The sequence below is a fragment of the Rhinopithecus roxellana genome, chromosome 8, assembly GCF_007565055.1.
Source record: "Rhinopithecus roxellana isolate Shanxi Qingling chromosome 8, ASM756505v1, whole genome shotgun sequence".
Taxonomy (NCBI): Eukaryota; Metazoa; Chordata; class Mammalia; order Primates; family Cercopithecidae; genus Rhinopithecus; species Rhinopithecus roxellana.
The window spans coordinates 18,618,836-18,639,613 of NC_044556.1; the positions used below are offsets into that span (position 1 = coordinate 18,618,836).

Below are 20,778 nucleotides of genomic sequence, written 5' to 3' on the forward strand. Positions count from 1 at the left end.
GGAGGCTGAGGCGGGAGAATCCCTTGAACCCGGGAGGCGGAGGTTGCAGTGAGCCGAGATCGCACCACTGCAACCCAGCCTGGGTGATACGGGGAGCCCCTGTCTCAAATAAAATAAAATTAAAATAATAAAATAAAAATAAGAAGAGGAGCAGTTCAGGGGTGCTCCCAGTGCCCTGGGAACCCGACATTCAGGATTCCCAGCTGCTGCTTTTGGAGCCATACAACCCAGCCGTAGGGGCTTGCCCCTGAGCCCATGACCCACAGCGCCAGGAGCAGCCCTGGCCGTTGGCCCTGGAGAGGAAATAGCCGGGGCCCTCACCCCTGGAGTGGGGCCATTCTAGGTGCACAATCACTCTATGCTGTCCTCAGAAGCCCCCGCGGGCTAAGCACCCGCTGCTGGTGGGCGTCCCCTGCAGGGCTCCTCCCGCCTTGCCTCCCCACCCCTGCACCTGGCAGCCCTCCCGGACACCCCACGGGCTCTTGAGTTCTCATCTCAGGTCGGCTTCTGGAGGGGGCACCCCAAGCCAAGACTAGGCAAGAATGAGGCAAGTTCTGAGCAGCCACAGTCAGTCTGGTCCACGGACGCCACGCGCGTTTTATTTTTAGGTATACACACAAAGAGGAAGAAGGAAAGGAGTCCCCCCAGGGTGGATTGAGTCCAAGCCCCCACCGCGGAGGGGGCCGTCACTGTCGAGTCTTCTCTGAAGAGGCCTGGAGGGAGGTGGGGTCCCCACGTGCCCTCGCCGTGCCCGGCGAGAACCCTGGGCCTGTGCCACCAGGGGTCTCCTACCGGGGCCAGCCGTCGGCCAAGGGCAGCCGGCGCAGGGCGGGCCCGGGCCGCAGAGGCTCTGCCAGGGACCGGGCGAGGAGCAAGGGGTAGGGGAAGGTCTTAGGAAAGTCGCCGGGGCCCCCGGGGGCCGGAGAGAGGCGCTCGGACTTGATGCTGACTGGGGGTGTCGGCGGGGAGGCGCCGCGGGTTGGGGGGCCCTCCTCGCCCAAGCTTCGGCCCCCACTGCAGGGGGAAAGAGAGAGGGAGGCCGTGAGCTCAGCGAGGAAGGGAAGGAAACCAGGGGATGGCACAGCGTGGGCAAAGGCTTGGCAAGAGGACCTTGGGAAAGGAGGGGGTGGCGGTCCCTCTTGGGGCCTCAAAATAACTGCCCACCCGCACCGGAAGTGTGCGCAGTACCATGGATGGCCACCAGAGGTCAGCAGCGGCAGGGGCTTTGGAGGACCAGGCCTCGAGCTGGGACCATAGAGCACTTACCTGGGCTGGGAGGGCACGGCGGGGGGCCCATCACCTCTCGAGGGCTGCCAGGGGGCCAGGGTTGGGGGCTGCAACAAGCCAGGGGGCGGTGGAGGGTCTCCCAGGCCATATTCTGGTGGGCAGGAATTGGGGGCTGAGGCCTGGACCTCTCCTTAAGCCTTTTGCAAACCTGACCACCCCCAGTGAGTTTTGAGTTCTGGTGGGTGGGAGAATGTGGAACTCCCCCCAGAGGGCAGGAGTGCGGACGCTTCCCAGGCGGGGCGGGGCGGGGCGGGTTAGGGGGTGTACCTGCGGGGCCTGCGGGGAGGAAGGGGAAGCTCCCCAGCGGGGGTCCAGGGGTTGCAGTGGAGCAGGGGCTCTGCAGGCCACTGTAGAGGCTTCTCTGTGCGGAGAGAGGGTGAAGGGGAAACTGAGGCCCACACCTAGGCCGCTCTGTCTGCCCTCATCAGCCCCACCATACCCTCCCCTCACTCACGGAGGTGTTTAGTCCCCCTCGGGGCCCAGCCAGGCCACCAGGTAGGTCTGGCCTCCGCCCTTCCGTCGGCAGGTACAGTGGGGGTGGTGTCTTGCTCGTGAGGTGGCTTGGTGAGAAGAGAGGGTGCACCAGGCCTGGGGAAGAGGAGACCCCAGAGAGACCCCAGAGAGAGAGGACAGGCGGGCCATGTCAACTAATGAAGTCTGAGGTTTAGAGGTGATGCACACAGCCCGGCAGTGCCAGAGCCAAGATGCACCCAAACAGCCCCCCAGGACCCCACCCCACCCCACTGTCCCATGCTCACCTGGGGGCCCAGCTTTGGGGGCTGCTGGTCGGAAGGGAGATGGGCGGCTCTGGGCGGGCAGTGCCTCCCCAAGCCCACTGGGGTCACAGCTTGGTGGCGGCAGGGCCCCGTACACCATGTCTGGGCTGGGCATAGCAGGAGCTGCAGGCTTTGGGTAGAGAGGGGATGGGTCAGAGGACCCCAGGCCAGATGGGGTCCAAGGGAGAAAATCCTGATGAGTTCAGGGGCCCAGCTCTACCTTCAGGAAGCCTTTGCTGCACCTCCCACCAGGCTCCCTACCTGCTCTAACCCCACAGGCTGGGGGAGCTCCTGTCTGACTCTGCCTGTCCTTGAAAGGTAGGTTCAGAGCCAAGGCCTGTCACTTAGTGTACAGTTGGCACTGAGGGGGCTGCACAGAGTGTTTGATGAATCAAAGATGAAATGAAGGAAGGAACTGTTCACCTGTTGAACTCTTATTCATCCTTCAAAGCCCCAGGTATGGTGCCCACTTCTCAAAGAAGCCTTTCCTGCCCTACCAGGTGGAGGCCTGCCTCCAAACTCCAGGATCCCTGGCTCTAAGCCCCTCTCTCAGTACCAGCCTGAACAACTTGGGCCTAGGAAGTAGGAGGAATGCCTCATTCACAGAGCTAGGGAGTCACTTACATACAGCCGGGGTCGGGGCAAGGCTGGATCACCCCCTTCGCCTCCCAGCCTCCGAAACTTCTCTCCTGGCTCCTCAGGCCCTTCATCTGGCTCCAGTTCTGGCCCATCGAGGCCAATGCCCCTCCGCTTCAGCGTCTATGGGGATAGGAGACAACAGGGTAGACGCTTACCCCTACCCTAGCCAGGGAACCCAGTTCTATGGGAGAGGGGAGAGACTATCCCCATCCAGCTCCATGAGTGGGGAGGAATGTAGGCATGGCCTGCTCTAGCCAAACCCCACTGACCAAACCCCAGTGAGATACCATCTAGCAATTTCCTTCCCTGGGACCAGAGAGTCCAAGGTCCTGCCTAGATCAACATAGCAGGAGCTGAGATTCATGCAGGCCTGTTGGCACTGTCCTAATGCTGCTCCTGACATGACTCCAGGACCTCCATTCTGTCCCTACTTGCAGCCTCATAGCCTGGCATCAAAAGCTGCTTAAGAGGCTGGGCGCAGTGGCTCACGCCTATAATCCCAGCACTTTGGGAGGCCGAGGCAGGCAGATTCACTTGAGGTCAGGAGTTTGAGACTAGCCTGGCCAACGTGGTAAGACCTCCATCTCTACTAAAAATATACAAATTAGCCAGGCATCGTGGCGTATGCCTGTGGTCAGAGCTATTCGGGAGGCTGAGGCAGGAGAATACTTGAATCTGAGAGGCAGAGGTTGTGGTGAGCTGAGATTGTGCCACTGCATTGCAGAGTGGGCGACAAAGCAAGACTCGGTCTCAAAAAAACAAAAAAAGCTGCTTAAGAAACGCCAGCAGATTTACTGAGCTGCCTTCTCCTGCGACCATAGAACCACATGCTCCTGGACCCCAACCTCTTCTTTGCCAACTTCTGCCCCACACTTCCGAAACACTGGGACTCCTAGGCCTAGTCCTAGCCCGCTGCTCTCTGCAGCCCTTAGGCTTTAGCTTCCCATCCCAGTGAAGACCCCTCTGTCTTTTTTATTTATTTATTTGTTATTTTATTTACTTATTTTTTTGAGACAGAGTCTTGCTCTGTTGCCCAGGCTGGAGTGAAATGGCGCGATCTGGGCTCACTGCAACCTCCGCCTCCCGGGTTCAAGCAATTCTCCTACTTCAGCCTCCCAAGTAGCTTGGATTAGAGGCATGAGCCACCACGCCCGGCTAATTTTTGTGTTTTTAGTAGAGACTGGGTTATGCCATGTTGGCCAGGCTGGTCTAGAATCCCTAACTTAAGTGATCCCCCTGCCTCAGTCTCCAAAAGTGCTGAGATTGCAGGTGTGAGCCACCGCGACCTGCCAGATGTGCTTTATTTCTGCTGTCCCTAGAAGGGTCCCCCGACTCTAGGGACAGCAGAAATAAAGGACATCAGTCTGCAAAGCCAGATGAAGACGCTCATCTTTTGTGCAAACCGAGAGTCCCTGGGCTCTGAGAAAGCAGTGTGCATGGGACCTGGTGGGGCTGGGGAGGAGGACCTGGGGTACCTCGAGGATATCAGTGTTGGTGCGGCTCTCGTGGGGCTCGCTGTACTCCGTGTACTTCAGCAGCACGCGGTCCATGTCCGTGCTGGCATACTGGAAGAGGCGGTTGGCGCTGTTGAAGATGATGAGGGCTATCTCACAGTCGCAGAGCACGCTCAGCTCATAGGCCTTCTTCATCAGCCCGAACTTCCGCTTGGTGAACGTTACCTGGACCCAGGACCCGCAGGGGTAGGGGAGAGAAGAAGAGACGAATGTGGGGTGGTGTGGGGGAAGTGGCAGGGCCTAACTCTTCCTCGAACATACCTCAGGATTCTTTCTGGCTGCGCTGGTAATTCTCATGTCACAACCTAGCAAACTCCTACTGGAGCTTCAAAACCCAACCCAAATGTCTCCTGCCCTTTGAGAAGTGTGCCTTGGGTTCCCAAGCAGAGCCCACATGCACCCTCTGGGCTTTCCCAGTTCTGGGCCTCCCTCTGTTCTGGCCCTCTGAATTGGATGTGGCTGTGTCGAGCTCCATCTCCCCTGTGGCTGGGGTTCCAGCCATCAGTGAGAATAAATGAATAAATGATCATGAAAATGAGCAGGCCAGGCACGGTGGCTCAGCCTGACGTCCCAGCACTTTGGGAGGCCGAGGCAGGAGGATTGATTGAGGTCAGGAGTTCGAGGCTAGCTTGGGCAACATGATGAGACCCCGACTCTACTAAAACTACCAAAATTAGCCTAGCCGGGTGTGGTGGCGGTCGCCTGTAATCCCAGCTATTCGGAAGGCTGAGGCAGGAGAATCACTTGAACTCGGGAGGCGGAGCTTGTAGTGAGCTGAGATCGCTCCACGCACTCCAGCCTGGGTGACAAAGTGAACTCTGTCTCAAAAAAAAAAAAGGAAGGAAGGAAGGAAGGACGGAAAGAGAGAGGGAAGGAGAAGGAGGGAAGGAGGGAGGGAAGGAGGGAGGGAGGGAAGGAGGCAGAGAGGGATGGAGAGAGGGAAGAAGGGAGGGAGGAGAAACAAGAAACACTGACAAGCTGGGCACAGTGGCTCATGCCTGTAATCCCAACACTTTGGGAGGACGAGGCCGGCGGATCACGAGGTCAGGAGTTCAAGACTACCGTAGCCCACATGGTGAAACCCCATCTCTACTAAAAATGCAAAATTAGCTAGGCGTGGTGGTGCATGCCTGTAATCCCAGCTACTCAGGAGGCTGAGGAAGGAGAATCGTTTGAACCTGGGAGGCAGAGGTTGCAGTGAGCTGAGATCGCACCATAGCACTCCAGCCTGGGGAATAGAGTGAGACTTCATCTCAAAAAAAAAAAAAAAGAAAAGAAAAGAAAAGAAAGAAATGCTGACACGGCATCAGGACTCCTCATGCCTCCTCATTCCCCTGCAGTTCAATTGGTCAGGTCAGCCCCTTGCCTAGGGCATGCCCCCTGCTAGGAATGTCTTTCCCAACCACTGTTCCACCCGGTGGAACTCACCTGCCGATTCCTTTGGTCCAGGATACGGGAGATCTGGATTTTTTTCCTCCCCATCGTCCCAGGCTGAGTGGAGCGATCTCTGTCTAGGAGGAGAAGAGGGAGAGGACAGAGTGAGTGGGTGGAGAGTGGGGAGGGGTACCCCAGCCTCACGCCTCTCCTCTACCTGCCCCTGCCAGTCACTGAGGGGAAGATGATGGGGAAAATCAAGGCAGGCTGGGTCACTGTCGCAGACTCCGCCCCCGGCCAGCCTGAGGATGCAGTAGAGGCTCAATAAACATGTTTAGACCAAATGGGGCATGGTGGCTCACGCCTGTGATTCCTAGCACTTTGGGAGGCCAAGGCGGGAGGATCACTTGAGACCAGGAGTTTGAGGCCAGCCGGGGCAACATGTTGAAACCCTGGCTCTACAAAAAATGCAAAAATTAGCCAGGCATGGTGGCACACGTCTGCAGTCCCAGCTACTCTGGTGGCTGAAGTAGGAGGATCACTTGAGCTGGGGAGGTTGAGGCTGCTCTAGCAGGAGGATGCAGGCACACTCTGGAAAGGCCTCCAGCTCGGAGTCCTTGGGCCAGGGTGTGGGCCTGGCATCCACTTGGTGACTTGGAAGAAATCCTGTACCCCACTCAAGGAGATGTGAGATTCCCCTGGTAGGGGTCCCAGAAGGAGGAGACTGCTGGACTATGTTGGGGTCCAGGCCTTCCCCAGAGACCCCCACGCGAGGTTCCTGGGAACAATCAAATCACGTGGCCTGTCCTGCAGCCACCGCCCGCTGTACAGACATCCCCTGACACCCCAGGGGACGTCCCCGCTCCGCCAACTGTGTGACCACACTCCACCCCCCAGCCTCTACCATGTCACAGGTGATTGAGGCTTCAGGCAAGGGGCCTCTCCAGGGTCACGCGGACCTGTGCTCGGGCCTGGCCTTCCTTCTGACCCTCAGGGCAGCCCTCAGCACAGAAGGCCCTTTCCCCAGGCCTTAGTTTGCTCTTCTGTGAATGGGCTGGTATGAAATGCTGAGCACCCACCACCAGGCTTGGCAACAAGTTATCAAGAAATCCAGATCAGGCCACGCACAGTGGCTCACGCCTGTAATCCCAGCACTTTGGCAGGCCCAGGCAGGCAGATCACTTGAGATCAGGAGTTCAAGACCAGCCTGGCCAACATGCCAAAACCCCATCTCTATTTTTTTTTTTTTTTTTTTTTTCCGGATGAGTTTCACTCTTATTGCCCAGGCTGAAGTGCAATGGCACAATCTCGGCTCACTAAAACCTCCGCCTCCCAAGTTCAAGCAATTTTCCTGCCTCAGCCTCCCGAGTAGCTGGGATTACAGGCACCCTCCACTATGCCCAGCTAATTTTTGTATTTTTAGTAGAGACGGGTTTTCACCATGTTGGTCAGGCTGGTCTCAAACTCCTGACCTCATGATCCACCCATCTTGGCCTCCCAAGGTGGTGGGATTACCACTGCATCCAACCTACCTTGTCTCTATTAAAAATTCAAAAATTAACCAGGTGTCGTGGTGCACGCCTGTAGTCCCAGCCACTTGGGGGGCTGCGGCAGGAGTGCCGCTGGACCCCAGCCTGGGTGACAGAGCAAGACTCTGTCTTAAAAAGAAAAAGAAATCCGGCTGGGCGCGGTGGCTCATGCCACCCAGTATTTTGGGAGGCTGAAGTGGGTGGATCATGAGGTCAGGCGTTTGAGACCAGCCTGGCCAACATGGCGAAACCCCATCTCTACTAAAAATACAAAAATTAACCAGGCATAGTGGTAGGCGCCTGTAGACCCAGCTACTCAGGATGCCGAGTCAGGAGAATCCCTTGAACCTGGGAGGCAGAGGTTGCAGTGAGCCGAGATCCCGAGACTTTGACAGCCTTGGCAACAAAGTGAGACTCAGTCTCAAAAAAAAAAAAAAAGAAGGAAAGAAAGAAATCCAGATTGTTCTCTGGGAGTGGTCACAGGGGCTTCCCAGACCCCTGCCCAAGCAGTCTGGGCAAGGCCCTCCATTATCCCAGGGCCCAGAAGTGTCAGACACCTCGACTGGCATATATGGCATGCTGTGTGACCCCAGGCACACCCTCTGCCCTCTCTGGGCTGGGTCTCTGAGCCCCCACAACTATGTAGAGCTCAGGCTGTTGGTCCCAGACCCTCAGCTCCGGCTTAACTTGCTAAATTTAACCTCCAGGGCTAATTTTAATCCCCAGCCGGAATCGGGACTGTTCCCACGGCTGGGATGTGTTGCCCCCACCCTGATGGGTCCCTGGAGGGTGGAGGGGGGCCTTGGTCCAGAGGTCCCAGTGCCAAGATGACTCCGGAAATGCCCCTGATGCCCGGGGTCCCATGAGAGCAGTGGCAGGGCTGGGGCTTAGGCCTGAGTCTCTTAAGCATGGAAGACCTGACTCGAGCCCCTTCTCACTCCATCTGTCCCCGTTTTAGACATAGACACCACGGCTAGGGCAGAGGTCATGTGATGGGGGAGAACTGGGAAGTCTCTGTCTGCACTGAGACCCTCAGAGCTGAGACAGGAAGTGAGTTCCAGGCAGAAGGAACAGCAGGCAGAAGGAACCAGGGCCCTGAGGAGGGACAAGAAACAGCTATGAGGTTGGAGGGTTCAAGTGATTCGCCTGGGTTCAAGTGATTCTCCCATTTCAGCCTTCCGAGTAGCTGTGATTACGGGCATGCACCACCACACTCTGCTAATTTTTGTATTTTTAGTAGAGATGGGTTTCACCATGTTGGCCAGGCTGGTCTCGAACTCCTGGCCTCAAGTGATCTGTCTGCCTTGGCCTCCTAAAGTGCTGAGATTAGGCCGGATCTCAGCTCACTGCAAGCTCTGCCTCCCAGGTTTATGCCATTCTCCTGCCTCAGCCTCCCGAGTAGCTGGGACTATAGGCGCCCGCCACCTCGCCCGGCTAGTTTTTTGTATTTTTTAGTAGAGACGGGGTTTCACGGTGTTAGCCAGGATGGTCTCGATCTCCTGCCCTCGTGATCCACCCGTCTCGGCCTCCCAAAGTGCTGGGATTACAGGCTTGAGCCACCGCGCCCGGCGAGATTACATATTGATTTATTTTTTTGAGACAGAGTCTTGCTCTGTTGCCCAGGCTGGAGTGCGGTGGTGCAATCTCAGCTCACTGCAGACTTGACCTCCCAGGCTCAAATAATCCTCCCACCTCGGTCTTCTGAATAGCTGGGACTACAGGTGAGTGCCACCACTCCCTGCTAATTTTTGTTTTATTTTTGCAGAGATGGAGTCTGACTATGTTGTCTAGGTTGGTCTCAAACCCCTGGCTTGAAGTGATCCTCCTGCCTCAATCTCCCAAAGGGCCGGGATTCCAGGTGTGAGCCACTGTACGTGGCCCACTGTGGGCCTTCTGAGCTGGATGAGGGCTGTGGATTTTGGTCTAAGAGTGATGTGGAGCTATGAGAGCATATATTTTATTTTATTTCCTATTTTATTTTATTTTTTATTTTTAATAGATATATATTTTTGAGATGGAGTCTCGCTCTGTCACCCAGGCTGAAGTGCGGTGGCGTGATCTCAACTCACTGCAACCTCCACCTCCCTGGTTCAAATGATTCTTTTGCCTCAGCCTCCCAAGTAGCTGGGACTACAGGCATGTGCCACCACGCCCGGCAAATTTTTGTAGTTGTAGTAGAGACGGTGTTTCACCGTATTGGTCAGGCTAGTCTCAAACTCCTGACCTCATAATCCGCCTGCCTCGGCCTCCCAAAGTGCTGGGATTACAGGCATGAGCCACCGCGCCCAGCCTTTTATTTTATTTTTTGAGACAGCCTTGCTCTGTCATGCCAGCTGGAGTGCAGTGGCGCAATCTTCACCTCCCAGGTTCAAGCGAGTCTCCTGCTTCAGCCTCCCAAGTAGCTGAGATTACAGGCGTGCACCACCAAGCCTGGCTAATTTTTGTTTTTTTGTTTTGTTTTGTTTTGTTTTGAGACGGAGTCTTGCTCTCACCCAGGCTGGAGTGCAGTGGCGTGATCTCGGCTCACTGCAAGCTCCGCCTCCTGGGTTCACGCCATTCTTCTGCCTCAGCCTCCTGAGTAGCTGGGACCACAGGCGCCCGCCACCACGCCCGGCTAATTTTTTTTTTTTTTTTTTGTATTTTTAGTAGAGACGGGGTTTCACCAGTGTTAGCCAGGATGGTCTCGATCTCCTGACCTTGTGATCCACCCACCTCAGCCTCCCAAAGTGCTGGGATTACAGGCGTGAGCCACTGCACCTGGCATAATTTTTGTATTTTTAGTAGAGACAGAGTTTTGCCAAGTTGGCCAGGCTGGTCTTGAACTCCTGACCTCAAGGGATCCACTGGCCTCAGCCTCCCAAAGTGCTGGGATTCCAGGCGTGAGCCACTATGAGAAGTTTTTTTTTTTTGAGACGGAGTCTTGCTCTGTCGCCCAGGCTGGAGTGCAGTGGCCCGATCTCAGCTCACTGCAAGCTCCGCCTCCTGGGTTTAAGCCATTCTCCTGCCTCAGCCTCCGAGTAGCTGGGACTACAGGTGCCCGCCACCACACCCAGCTAGTTTTTTGTATTTTTTAGTAGAGACGGGGTTTCCCCGTATTAGCCAGGATGGTCTCGATCTCCTGACCTCATGATCTGCCCGTCTTGGCCTCCCAAAGTGCTGGGATTACAGGCGTGAGCCACCGCGCCCGGCCTATGAGAAGGTTTTAAGCAGAGAAGGGATGGGCTTGGTTTATTATTTTAAGACTCAGCTCATGGTTTCCATGGGGAGCAGGTCCGTTGGAGGCCAGGATGGAGATGATGGGCAGCTGGAGAGGAGGCAAGGGCTGTGTCTGTCTGGACAAAGACTGGGGGTAGGGCCCCCTCTATGCTGGGCCTGTGCCTTGCACTTTAAGTCACTGTACTCCAGGGTGCTTTAGTCCTCCAGAAGCCAGCAGGCCCTACACCAGCTCTGGAGCCAGGCCTGACAGGTGCAGATGAACGCACGCAGGATTTTCACTCTCCTGAACCCCAGTGACATGGAACCAAAGCCATCCTCCACTCTAGCCCCTGAGGGAATCTACCCAACACACAGCTCTGAGCATGGTCCTCTCCTGCTCACACACTCTCCATGGCTCCCCACTGCCCTTATGAGAAAGTTCCAGCACCTAGCCTGGCATTCAAGTCCTCTTCCCAAATCAGCTCTTGCCTGCTTCTCTCTGTTGCCCTGGCTGGAGTGCAGTGGCTCAAAGCTCACTGCAGCCTTGAACTCTATTGCCTTTAAAAAAAATTTCTTTTTTTTTTTTAGAGATAGGGGTCTTGCTATGTTGCCTAGCAATATTCAATAAATATCTCTTGACTAGAAAGAGCCTTTCCCCTTTTTCACCAAGCCAACTCCTATTCAAATGTTAAAACCCAGTTCAAAAAACCCATTCTTCTAGGAAGTCCTCCCTGCCATTCTTCTGGTCTCCCACAGTCACCATCCTCCTCCAGTTCAGATTCCATGGCATTGAGGGTATATATATCCAGATTTGTCTCCTCCAGACTAAAAGCCTCTCTGGATCAGGACCAGGAATGGACAGTAAGGTTTGGTGAGCAGAGTAGATCAAGAGAGATGTCACTGACCTCCTCCACAACCCTACAGCTTCCCTCAACAACTTCCTCTCAGACTGCCCCAGCTGATACCCTGCCCAGAAATACACGCGCATGCAAATCCAGCCACTCAGCGTTGACCTGTCTCGGGCCCAGGTGTGAAGGGCCAGGCAAAGAATGCGGAGGCGGCAGGCCAGAGTGTGCATGTATATTTGTAGTCACATGCAAATCCCTGCCCAGAGCCGCAGACAGACCCTGGTGGCCCATTCTCCAGATGTTGGTGTGATCGGAACTGCTGGGGGAGGTGGCGGCACAGGCTGAATGTGCCAGGCACGAGGGGGGAAGCTGAGGTTTGGGGAGGCCTCTTCCGCACACACATACCCTCCCTGCTTTGTCCAGCCAGAAATCAGAGAGCTGTGACATCTGCCCAGCACAGAGGCAGAGAGGTGGACCTATTGACCAAGGAATGGAGCAGGGAAGAAAGAACAGGAGAAGAAACCCAGGAGAGCTTCCTGGGGGAGGAGGCATGTAGTTGGAGGTAGATGCAGAGGCTGAGTGGGATCCTGAGCAGAAGGGGAGGGAGGTGGGCATTTGAAGCTAAGAGTCCAGCACCTTCCTACCCCTTTTGTTGCACCCTTATACTTAGCATTTATTAAGCATCAACCTGTGCAAGTCACTGAGCCAAGAACTGACCTCAGAAGAAGTAGAAAGCTTAAGTAGACCCAACAACCATAGAAGATTAGAAAGGTGACTCAGGACCTAGCATTAAAAAAGTAATAAAGTGGGCTGGGCACAATGGTTCACACTTGTAATCCCAGCACTTTGGGAGGCCAAGGTGGGAGGATTGCTTGAGCCCAGCAGTTCAAGACCAGCCTAGGCAACATAGCAAGACCCCTATCTCTAAAAAAAAAAAAAAATTTTTTTTAAAGGCAATAGAGTTCAAGGCTGCAGTGAGCTTTGAGCCACTACACTCCAGCCAGGGCAACAGAGTGAGACTCTGTCTCTAAAAAATAATAATAATTTCAAAATTAAAACAATAACTAAAAAACATGTTTAAAGGCAACAGGCCCAGGTGGTTTTACAGCTATTTTCTCAAATCTCACACAACAGGAAAGTGCAGTGTTATTTCAATGAACTTAGATCTTTGAAATAGATGAGATCCAGCCAAGTCATTTTTTTTTTGTTTTTGAGATGGGGTCTTCCTCTGTTGCCCAGGCTGGAGTTCAGTGGTGCAATTATAGCTCACTGTAGCCTTGAACTCCTGGGCTCAAGTGATCCTCCAGCCCCAGCATCCCGAGTAGCTGGGATTACAGCTAAGTGTCACCACACCCAGCAAATTTTTTAAAACTTTTTGTAGAGACGGGGATTTGCTATGTTGCCCAGGCTGGTCTCAAACTCCTGGCTACTCCCAGATACTTCCAGTTCAGATACTTCCAGTTACTTGAGAGGCTGAGGTGGGAGGATTGCTTGAGGCCAGAAATTGGAGACCAGCCTGGGCAACATAGCGAGAAACTCTACAAAAACAGTGAAAATTAGCTGCACGCCGTGGCACACACCTGTAGTCCTGGCTATGTGGGAGCCTGAGGCTTGAGGATTCTTTGAGCCCAGGAGTTCAACATTACAGTGAGCAATGATCTTGCAAGCTTTTCCACTTCCAGCTCTCATGCATTGCTGGTGGTAGAGGAAAAAGGCACAAGCACTTGGATAATTCTCTGGCATCTACTAAATCTGAACAGATGCCTACCCTGTGACCCAAGAGAAATAGGTCCAAGTTGCACCTGAAGATACAGACAAGAATGTTTTCTGCCGCTTCGTACATCATTGCCTCAAACTGGAATCAACCCGGAAGCCCTTAATGGGAGAGTTGGTCAACACGTTCCTGTCGATTCTATGATCAGTTATGGCACAACACAGAAAAGGGGTGCACTCTTGCTACACACAACCATGTGGATGAATCTCAGAGACCATTGGCCAATTCGACAATCCACCGAGAGGACGCACTGTGTGATTTTATTTACATGAAGTTTCAGAACAATCAAAACTCACTGATGCAACTGGACACAGTGGCTCCAGCCTATAATCCCAGCACTTTGGGAGGCCGAGGCAGGCAGATCACTTGAAGTCAGGAGTTTGAGACCAGCCTGACCAACATGGCAAAACCCCATCACTACTAAAAATACAAAAAGTAGCCGGGCGTGGTGGCATGTGCCTGTGATCCCAGCTACTTGGGAGGCTGAGGCAGGAGAATCACTTGAACCCAGGAGGCGGAGGTTGCAGTGAGCCAAGATTGTGCCATTGTACTCCAGCCTGGGCAACAGAGCGAGACTCCGCGTCAAAAAAAAAAAAAAAAAAAAAAAAAAAAAAAAAAACCCTTACTGAGGCTGATGGACATCAGACAGCACATCGGTCACCCTGGGCAGCAGCTGTGATTAGGCAGTGGCCCAAGGGGGAAGTCCCAGGGGCTGGGGAAGTCCTGTTCCTGGATCCCAGGTTTGGGTACACAGATGTGTTCAGTTTGTGCAAATGTGTTGAGCTCAACTCTACTGATTTGTGCATTTTTCTTCGTGTGATTTATTTCAAAACGAAGATTTCTCTCTCTCTCTTTTTATTTTTTATTTTTATTTTTATTTTTTTTGAGGTGGAGTCTTGCTCTGTCACCCAGACTGGAGTGCAGTGGATGATCTCAGCTCACCGAAACCTCCACCTCCTGAGTTCAAGCAATTCTCCTGTTTCAGCCTCCCGAGTAGCTGGGATTACAGGTGCCTGCCACTGTGCCTGGCTAATTTTTGCATTTTTACTAGAGATGGGTTTTCACCATGTTGGCCAGGCTGGTCTTAAACTCCTGGCCTCAGGTGATCTGCCCACCTCGGCCTCCCAAAGTGCTGAGATTACTGGCGTGAGCCATGGCACCTGGCCCAAAAGGAATATTTCTTAAAAAGCTTCCAGCCAGAGCAACACAGTGAGACCCTGCCCCTGTCCCTAAAAAAGAAAAAATTAGGGCCAGGCGCAGTGGCTCACGCCTGTAATCCCAGTGCTTTGGGAGGTTGAGGTGGGAGGATCGCTAGAGCCCAGGAGTTCAAGACCAGCCTGGGCAACATGGCAAAATCCTGTCTCTAGGAAAAAAAAAAAAGTCAGCTGGGTGTGGTGGCATGCCTATGGTCCCAGCTACTCAGGAGGCTGAGGTGGGAGAATCAGTTGAGCCCAGGAAGTGGAGGCTGCAGTGAGCCAAGATCACACCACTACACTCCAGCCTGGGCGACAGAGCCAGACCCTGTCTCAAAAAATAAATAAATAAAAATAAAAAATTTAGCCAGGCGTGGTGGTGCACCCCTTAGTCCCAGCTACTCAGGAGTCTGAAGTGGGAGGATCACTTGAGCAGGAGAGGCAGAGGTTGCAGTGAACTGAGATCCCGCCACTGAACTCCAGCCCTGGCAACATTGTGAGACTCTGACTCTAAAAAAAATTTTCTTTTCTTTTTTTTGAGACAGAGTTGCGCTCTTGTCACCCAGGCTGGAGTGCAGTGGTGCAATCTCAGCTAACTGAAACCTCCCCCTCACTAGTTCAAGCAATTCTCCTGCCTCAGCCTCCTGAGTAGCTGGGATTACAGGTGCACACCACTACATCCAGCTAATTTCTGTATTTTTAGTAGAGATGGGGTTTCACCATGTTGGCCAGGCTGGTCTCGAACTCCTGACCTCAGGTGATCCACCAATCTTGGCCTCCCAAAGTTCTGGGATTACAGGCGAGAGCCACAGTGCACAGCCTTAAATAAATAAATACATAAATAAATAAATACACAAATAAATAACAATTTAAATCTCGCCGGGCATGGTGGTGTCTGCCTGCAGTCCCAGCTACTTGGGAGGCTGAGGTGGGAGGATGACTTGAGCCCAGGAGGTAGAGGCTTCAGTGAGCTATGAGTGGGCCACTGCACTCCAGCCTGGGTGACAGAGTGAGACTCTGTCTCTAAAAATAAAAAAGCTCCCTGCTGCTTATGGCTGCCTTGGGGAGCAGTGTCTGTTCAGGCTAGTGAGGTGACATGAAGAGGCTGAGCCAGTGGGAAATACGGAGTTTGAATGGAGACAGGGGTGGCACCTGGGCAGAAGTGGACTGTTCATTTGGTGACCAAAGGGGCAGGATGTGCTGGTGACCTGGGATAGAAGAGGAGCCTGGTGATCCCAGGCCTGAGCAATGTGGGGGTTAGGGGGAATTGAGAGGACAAAGAAAAGCTCAGGAGTACGGAAGCATCAGAAATTCTCTGGCAGTATCTGTGGTCACTAAGTCAATCAACAAACATTACCCTGAAGTTCTTCAAGCCATAGATGATCATCTCCCCAGACTGGCGAGGCCTCTTAGACCCCCAGTAATGGAGATGGAGTGCTGGAGGGAATCTCACCCCTCCGCTGACCCTTCCCCTCTGGCCTCTCTACATGGTAGGACTCAGTTTTCTCACCTGTTAATCGGGGATGAGAATCCTTCTTCCACCAGCTGGGGAGAGGGTAGGGAGCAGGGGTCTATTGAACTTTTTTTTTTTTGAGACTCGCTTTTTTTGAGTCTTGCTCTATCGCCCAGGTTGGAGTGCAGTGCCGTGATCTCGGCTCCCTGCAACCACTGCTTCCCAGGTTTAAGCGATTCTCCTGCCTCAGACTCCCGAGTAGCTGGGATTACAGGCACACACCACCACACCCCGCTAATCTTTTATATTTTTGGTAGAGACGGGGTTTCAGCATGTTGGTCAGGCTGGTCTTGAACTCTTGGCCTCAGGTGATCCACCCACCTCGGCCTCCCAAAGTGCTGGGATTACAGGCGTGAGCCACCACACAGGGGCCTCTACTGAACTTTTCTTCTGGCTTCTGGGAAGCCAAAAGGAAGAAGGTCCGGGTCTTGGAAATAGGGGTGCTGAGTCAGTGCAGCATCCTGCAAGACCACCTTGAAATACTGTCATCAGTCACCTGCTTCCTCCCCTGTAAAATGGGTCACAGGATCCTAACCTCACAGGCTTTGCAGCAAGGGTTTAAGAGAAAAGATTAGGAGCAAGTCAAGTTCCCTTTCTTGGCACCCGTGCGGGACTTTACTGGGGAGATGAGCTGCAGAGTCACTTTGCCAGACCCCTGAGCCCGCAGGGAGGCCACGGCTTGGCGGAGGAACCCAGGCCGGAAAAGGAGAAGTGAGAGGCAGGTGGGTTGGGTGGGGGTGGGGGTGAGGGCCCGCGGGAGGCGATGAAGCGGGGAGGGGGCGCTGCTCCTGGGCCCTGCAGCGAATCAGGCCTGCCGTCCCGCCTCACGCAACTCAGGCTGTGGTTTCATCACCTGCTCCCCAAGTACCTCATTATGGGCGACAGGAAGAGCCCCTTGGAAAGCCAGGACCCCTCCTCCCCTCTCCTGGGGGCTCCAGCGGCTCCAACCCCAGCTGCAGGCGACCCTCCTTCCCCAGCCAGAGCCCTGGGCCCGCCTCCTCCCCTGGGGGCCTAGGGAGGTGGTGCCCGGGTCGGGGGGCATGTAGGTGACTTGGTGGTCTGGCTCAGTTCACAGCGGTCCCTGGAGCCCCACACCTGCCCTCAGGGACTCAGGGGAGAGGGTGGGCTCGGGCAGTGACTCCCCCGTTGCTGAGCTTCTCTGGAACTCAGTTTCCTCCCCCCGGAAAGTCAGGGGGCAGCAGGAGCCACCCGGCTGAACTGAGGGGAGGGGCTTCATAGTAAGGTGCTTTATAGATGCGGGGAGGGTTTGTGGTCGCTGGGCCCTGATGCCTCTCAGAAGGCCTTGGGGTCACCTCTCCACCCTGGGGGAACCCAGCTCAGATTGAGGGCCCCAGAAAGCTCCTGGTGGAGTGCTGGGGGACAGGGGCGGATGGGGTTGGGGGTCACTCCATCCTTGTATGGGCATAATGGGAGGTAGGAATATTCCCCACACATGGAGACCCCCAAACAGAGCCGTGGAAAATCCACAGATGCCCAAAACATAACAGACACCCCAAATACACAAGAATTCCTCCTGCGAAAGTCCCCAAAATACATGTAGTTCACAGTACGCCAAACCCCCAACCCACACAGCTCTCCAAACACATGTCCCCAAAACACATTCTGTTCCCTCTGCATAGACAGAACCTGAAAACACTCAGACACACCCAGATGCCCCAACATGCACCAGTCCCCCAAATGCACAGATACATACAGATCTCCCTAAACACATGCCAGTCCCCCAAATACACACAGACCCCTTTCCCCTGAACAATGTGGAGACCCCCACCAGACGCATGCAGACTCTTCCAGAAAACATATACAGACTTCCCCCAATCCATGCTGGTCCCCCATTACACAGGTAGGGCCCCCCATCCCTGCAGTGGTATCACCCACACTCTGGCTTTCCTCTTTTTTGTTATTTTGTGAGACAGAGTCTCGCTTTGTCACCCAGGCTGGAGTGCAGTGGCATGTTCTCCGCTCACTGCAACCTCTGCCTTCCAGGTTCAAGCGATTCTCCTGCCTCAGCCTCCCCAGTAGCTGGGATTACAGCCATGTGCTACCATACCCGGCTAATTTTTATATTTTTAGTACAGACAGGGTTTCACCATGTTGGCCAGGCTGGTCTTGAACTCCTGGCCTTGTGTGATCTGCTACTTCAGTCTCCCAAAGTGCTGGGATTACAGGCCACCATACCTGGCTGGGTTTCTTCTTTTTAATTATTATTATTTTTTGAGATGGGGTCTCACTCTGTTGCCCAGGCTGGAGTGCAGTGGCGCCATCATAGCCTACTGAAGCCTCCACTTCCTGGGCTTAAACATTCCTCCCACCTCAGCCTTCCCAGTAGCTGGGGCTACAAGCGCACACCTAACTTTTAAACAGACTATGCCAGGCTAATTTTTAAAATTTTTGTAGAGAAGGGGTTTCACTTTGTCACCCTGGCTGGTCTTGAACTTCCGGCCTCAAGCTATCCTCCTGCCTCAGCCTCCCAAAGTGCTGGGATTACAGGTGTGAGCCACCACACAGGCAGGCTTCCTTCCCAAGGCAGGGTGGTCTCCACCCACCAGGGGTGAAATGCAGGCTGGGGGCATCTGAGGCTAGATTTGAATGGGTAGTGTTAGAATCCAGGAATCTTAGAATGTTCCAGCTGGAGAAGGCCCCATGGGGGTCCTTTTCTCCATAGGTCCCTCTGGCATCCATGGGGAAAGTGAGGCCCAGTGGGGAGCCCTCAGACCCTCCTTCCCACCTCTCCCTGGGCCTGATCCTGGGAGGGACAGCTCCTGTTCGAGGGGCAGGAGTCCAGGGTGAGTAGGACCCCCTGTGGGACGCCCCCTCTGCTCTGCTCCAGGATCCCATTTTGGCCATGCACAGAGAGGCCAGGGCTGGGGCTGTGGGCTAGTCAGTCCAGGATCCCACCACTTGCCCACTGCGTGATGCTTTCTGAGCCTCGGTTTCCTGTGTGTACAAGGGGTCCATGCAAACTCCCCAGGTACCCACCCACCTCTCCCCTCACTTGAAAAGGTGTCTACCAGCAGACGCCCAGCCTACCTTCTACCCATTTGGGGGCGTCTGCAACAACAGCCCCAAACTGATCCCCTACCTGCCCATCACTCTCCCTTTGCCCGGACTGTGTGCAACCCCGGGACACCCTTCTAGGTTTGCCCAAGTCCAGGAGTGTCTCCACGTCCTCTAAAGACCTGCAGAAAACCCTCTTTCTGGAGGCACCATTTTTTTTTTTTAATGTTCATTTTAAATTTTTCAGGCAGGGTCTCATTCTGTCACCCAGGCTGGAGTGCAGTGGTGTGGTCTCAACTCACTGCAGCCTGGACCTCCTGGACTCAAGTGATCATCCCACCTCAGCCTCTGGAGTAGCTGGGAGTAGTACGAGGCCACACCTAGCTAATTTTTGTATTTTTTGTAGAGCTGGGGTCTCCCCATGTTGCCCAGGCTGGTCTCGAACTCCCGGCCTCAAGTGATCCTCCTGCCTTGGTCTCCCATAGTGCTGGGATTACAGGTGTAAGCCACCACGCCCGGCCAAATTCAACTCTTTCTGCAGCACCCAGCCCTATCAGATTTTTTGGTGTGTGTTTCCTTATTGCTTTCTTTGATGAGCATCTCGTCCTACCGGGCTCCCCAGCGCCTAGTACATAGAAGGCCCTCAGTCACCCTTCATCAGTGAGCAAACAACTGCTTCACAAACAGAAGCAACACCAACAACTTACTCAGTTTTCTGTTTTTCTTTTTTCTTTTTCTGAGATGGGGTCTTGGTCTGTCACCCAGACTGGAGTTTAATGGCACAATCTGGGCTCACTGCAACTTCTGCCTCCCGGGTTCGAGCCAATCTCTTGCCTCAGCCTCCCGAGTAGCTGGGACTGCAGGCGCCTGCCCCTCCACGTGGCTAATTTTTTGATTTTTTGACATCTTATTTTTTGTAGAGACAGGGTCTCACTAGGTTGCCCAGGCTGGTTTGAACTCCTGAGCTCAAGCAATCTGCTGGCCTTGGCCTCCCAAAGTTCTGGGATTATAGAAGTGAGCCACCACACCCAGCAACTACTTGTTTTTTTCTTGAGATGGGTTTCGCTTTTGTTGCCCAGGCCAGAGTGCAATGGCGTGATCTCAGCTGGCCGCAACCTCTGCCTCCCAGGTTCAAGCGATTCTTCCTGCCTCAGCCTCCCTAGTAGCTGGGATTACAGGCACGCCCCCACCATGCCCAGCTAATTTTGTATTTTTAGTAGAGACGGGGTTTCTCCATGTTGGTCAGAATGGTCTCAAACTCCCGACCTCAGATGATCCGCCCACCTCAGCCTCCCAAAGTGCTGGGATTACAGGTGTGAGCCTGGCCCTACTTATTCACTTCTCATTGAAACACCTCATGGTCCATACAACAAATTTAAGGCCGCATCCAGCCCACAGGCTGCCCGTTTGTGGCCCCTCCTCTAAGCAACCTGCACAGCAAAACGGTCAATTGGACAGTGCTGATGCTCCTCTCAGGCCAAGGAACTGACCCTCTGAATGTCTCACTGCCCAGCTTGGGAGAAAACCATGTCCAGGTGACCATCCATGGCAAACCTGACCTGGCACAGGCACCCTCACCTGCCAAGAAGTCCTGTTCCAGACTGGGTGTGGTGGCTCACGCCTATAATCCCACTACTTTGGGAGGCCCAGGTGGGCAGATCACTTGAGGTCAGGAGTTTGAGACCAGCCTGGCCAACATAGTGAAATCCCATCTCTACTGAAAATACAAAAATTAGCCGGGCATGATGGTGGGCGCCTGTAATCCCAGCTACTCAGGAAGCTGAGGCAGGAGAATCACTTGAACCTGGGAGTCAGAGGTCACCCAGCCCATGGAGCCAAGAGAGACCCCACACTCTGAATTTGACCCTGCTGTCCCATGCAGGCTAGAGTCCCAGGCTCTCTCAGGCCCCCAGTGATGTCCCCTGAGCCACGGTAGTGGCCGCAGGGACAGCCCAAGGTTTTCCTCTCTTTGTTCCAGAGAAAGCTCTCCCTGTGGGGCCTCGGAAATTTATCCCCAGATGCCCCAGCCTCCCTGCTTGGGAAATTAGCACATCTGTCAGCACTGGGCAGAAAGGACTCTGCCCACACAGCCCGGCAGCCCCAAGATGCAGCCAGCAGGGA

General features: G+C 54.2%; 1 protein-coding gene across 4 annotated transcripts in view; it reads right to left on the minus strand.

The window, feature by feature from the left end:
• Nucleotides 1-572: 572 nt before the first annotated feature.
• The window catches only part of LOC104680644 (myocyte-specific enhancer factor 2B-like), a 42,984-nt gene continuing 22,778 nt past the window's right edge, over nucleotides 573-20,778 (minus strand). For 2 of the 4 annotated variants that reach the window (XM_030935611.1, XM_010386693.2), the window contains 8 exons: nucleotides 5,645-5,723; nucleotides 4,178-4,381; nucleotides 2,688-2,822; nucleotides 2,046-2,193; nucleotides 1,742-1,875; nucleotides 1,555-1,648; nucleotides 1,267-1,378; nucleotides 573-1,014 (listed from right to left, as the gene is read on the minus strand). In XM_030935611.1, coding sequence (XP_030791471.1) covers nucleotides 789-1,014; nucleotides 1,267-1,378; nucleotides 1,555-1,648; nucleotides 1,742-1,875; nucleotides 2,046-2,193; nucleotides 2,688-2,822; nucleotides 4,178-4,381; nucleotides 5,645-5,723 — 1,132 coding nt within the window. In that variant the 3' untranslated portion in view covers nucleotides 573-788. Of the gene's footprint in view, nucleotides 1,015-1,266; nucleotides 1,379-1,554; nucleotides 1,649-1,741; nucleotides 1,876-2,045; nucleotides 2,194-2,687; nucleotides 2,823-4,177; nucleotides 4,382-5,644; nucleotides 5,728-12,742; nucleotides 13,179-20,778 lie in introns of those variants that run through there. The other 2 variants (XM_030935610.1, XM_030935612.1) reach the window with 2 other exon arrangements.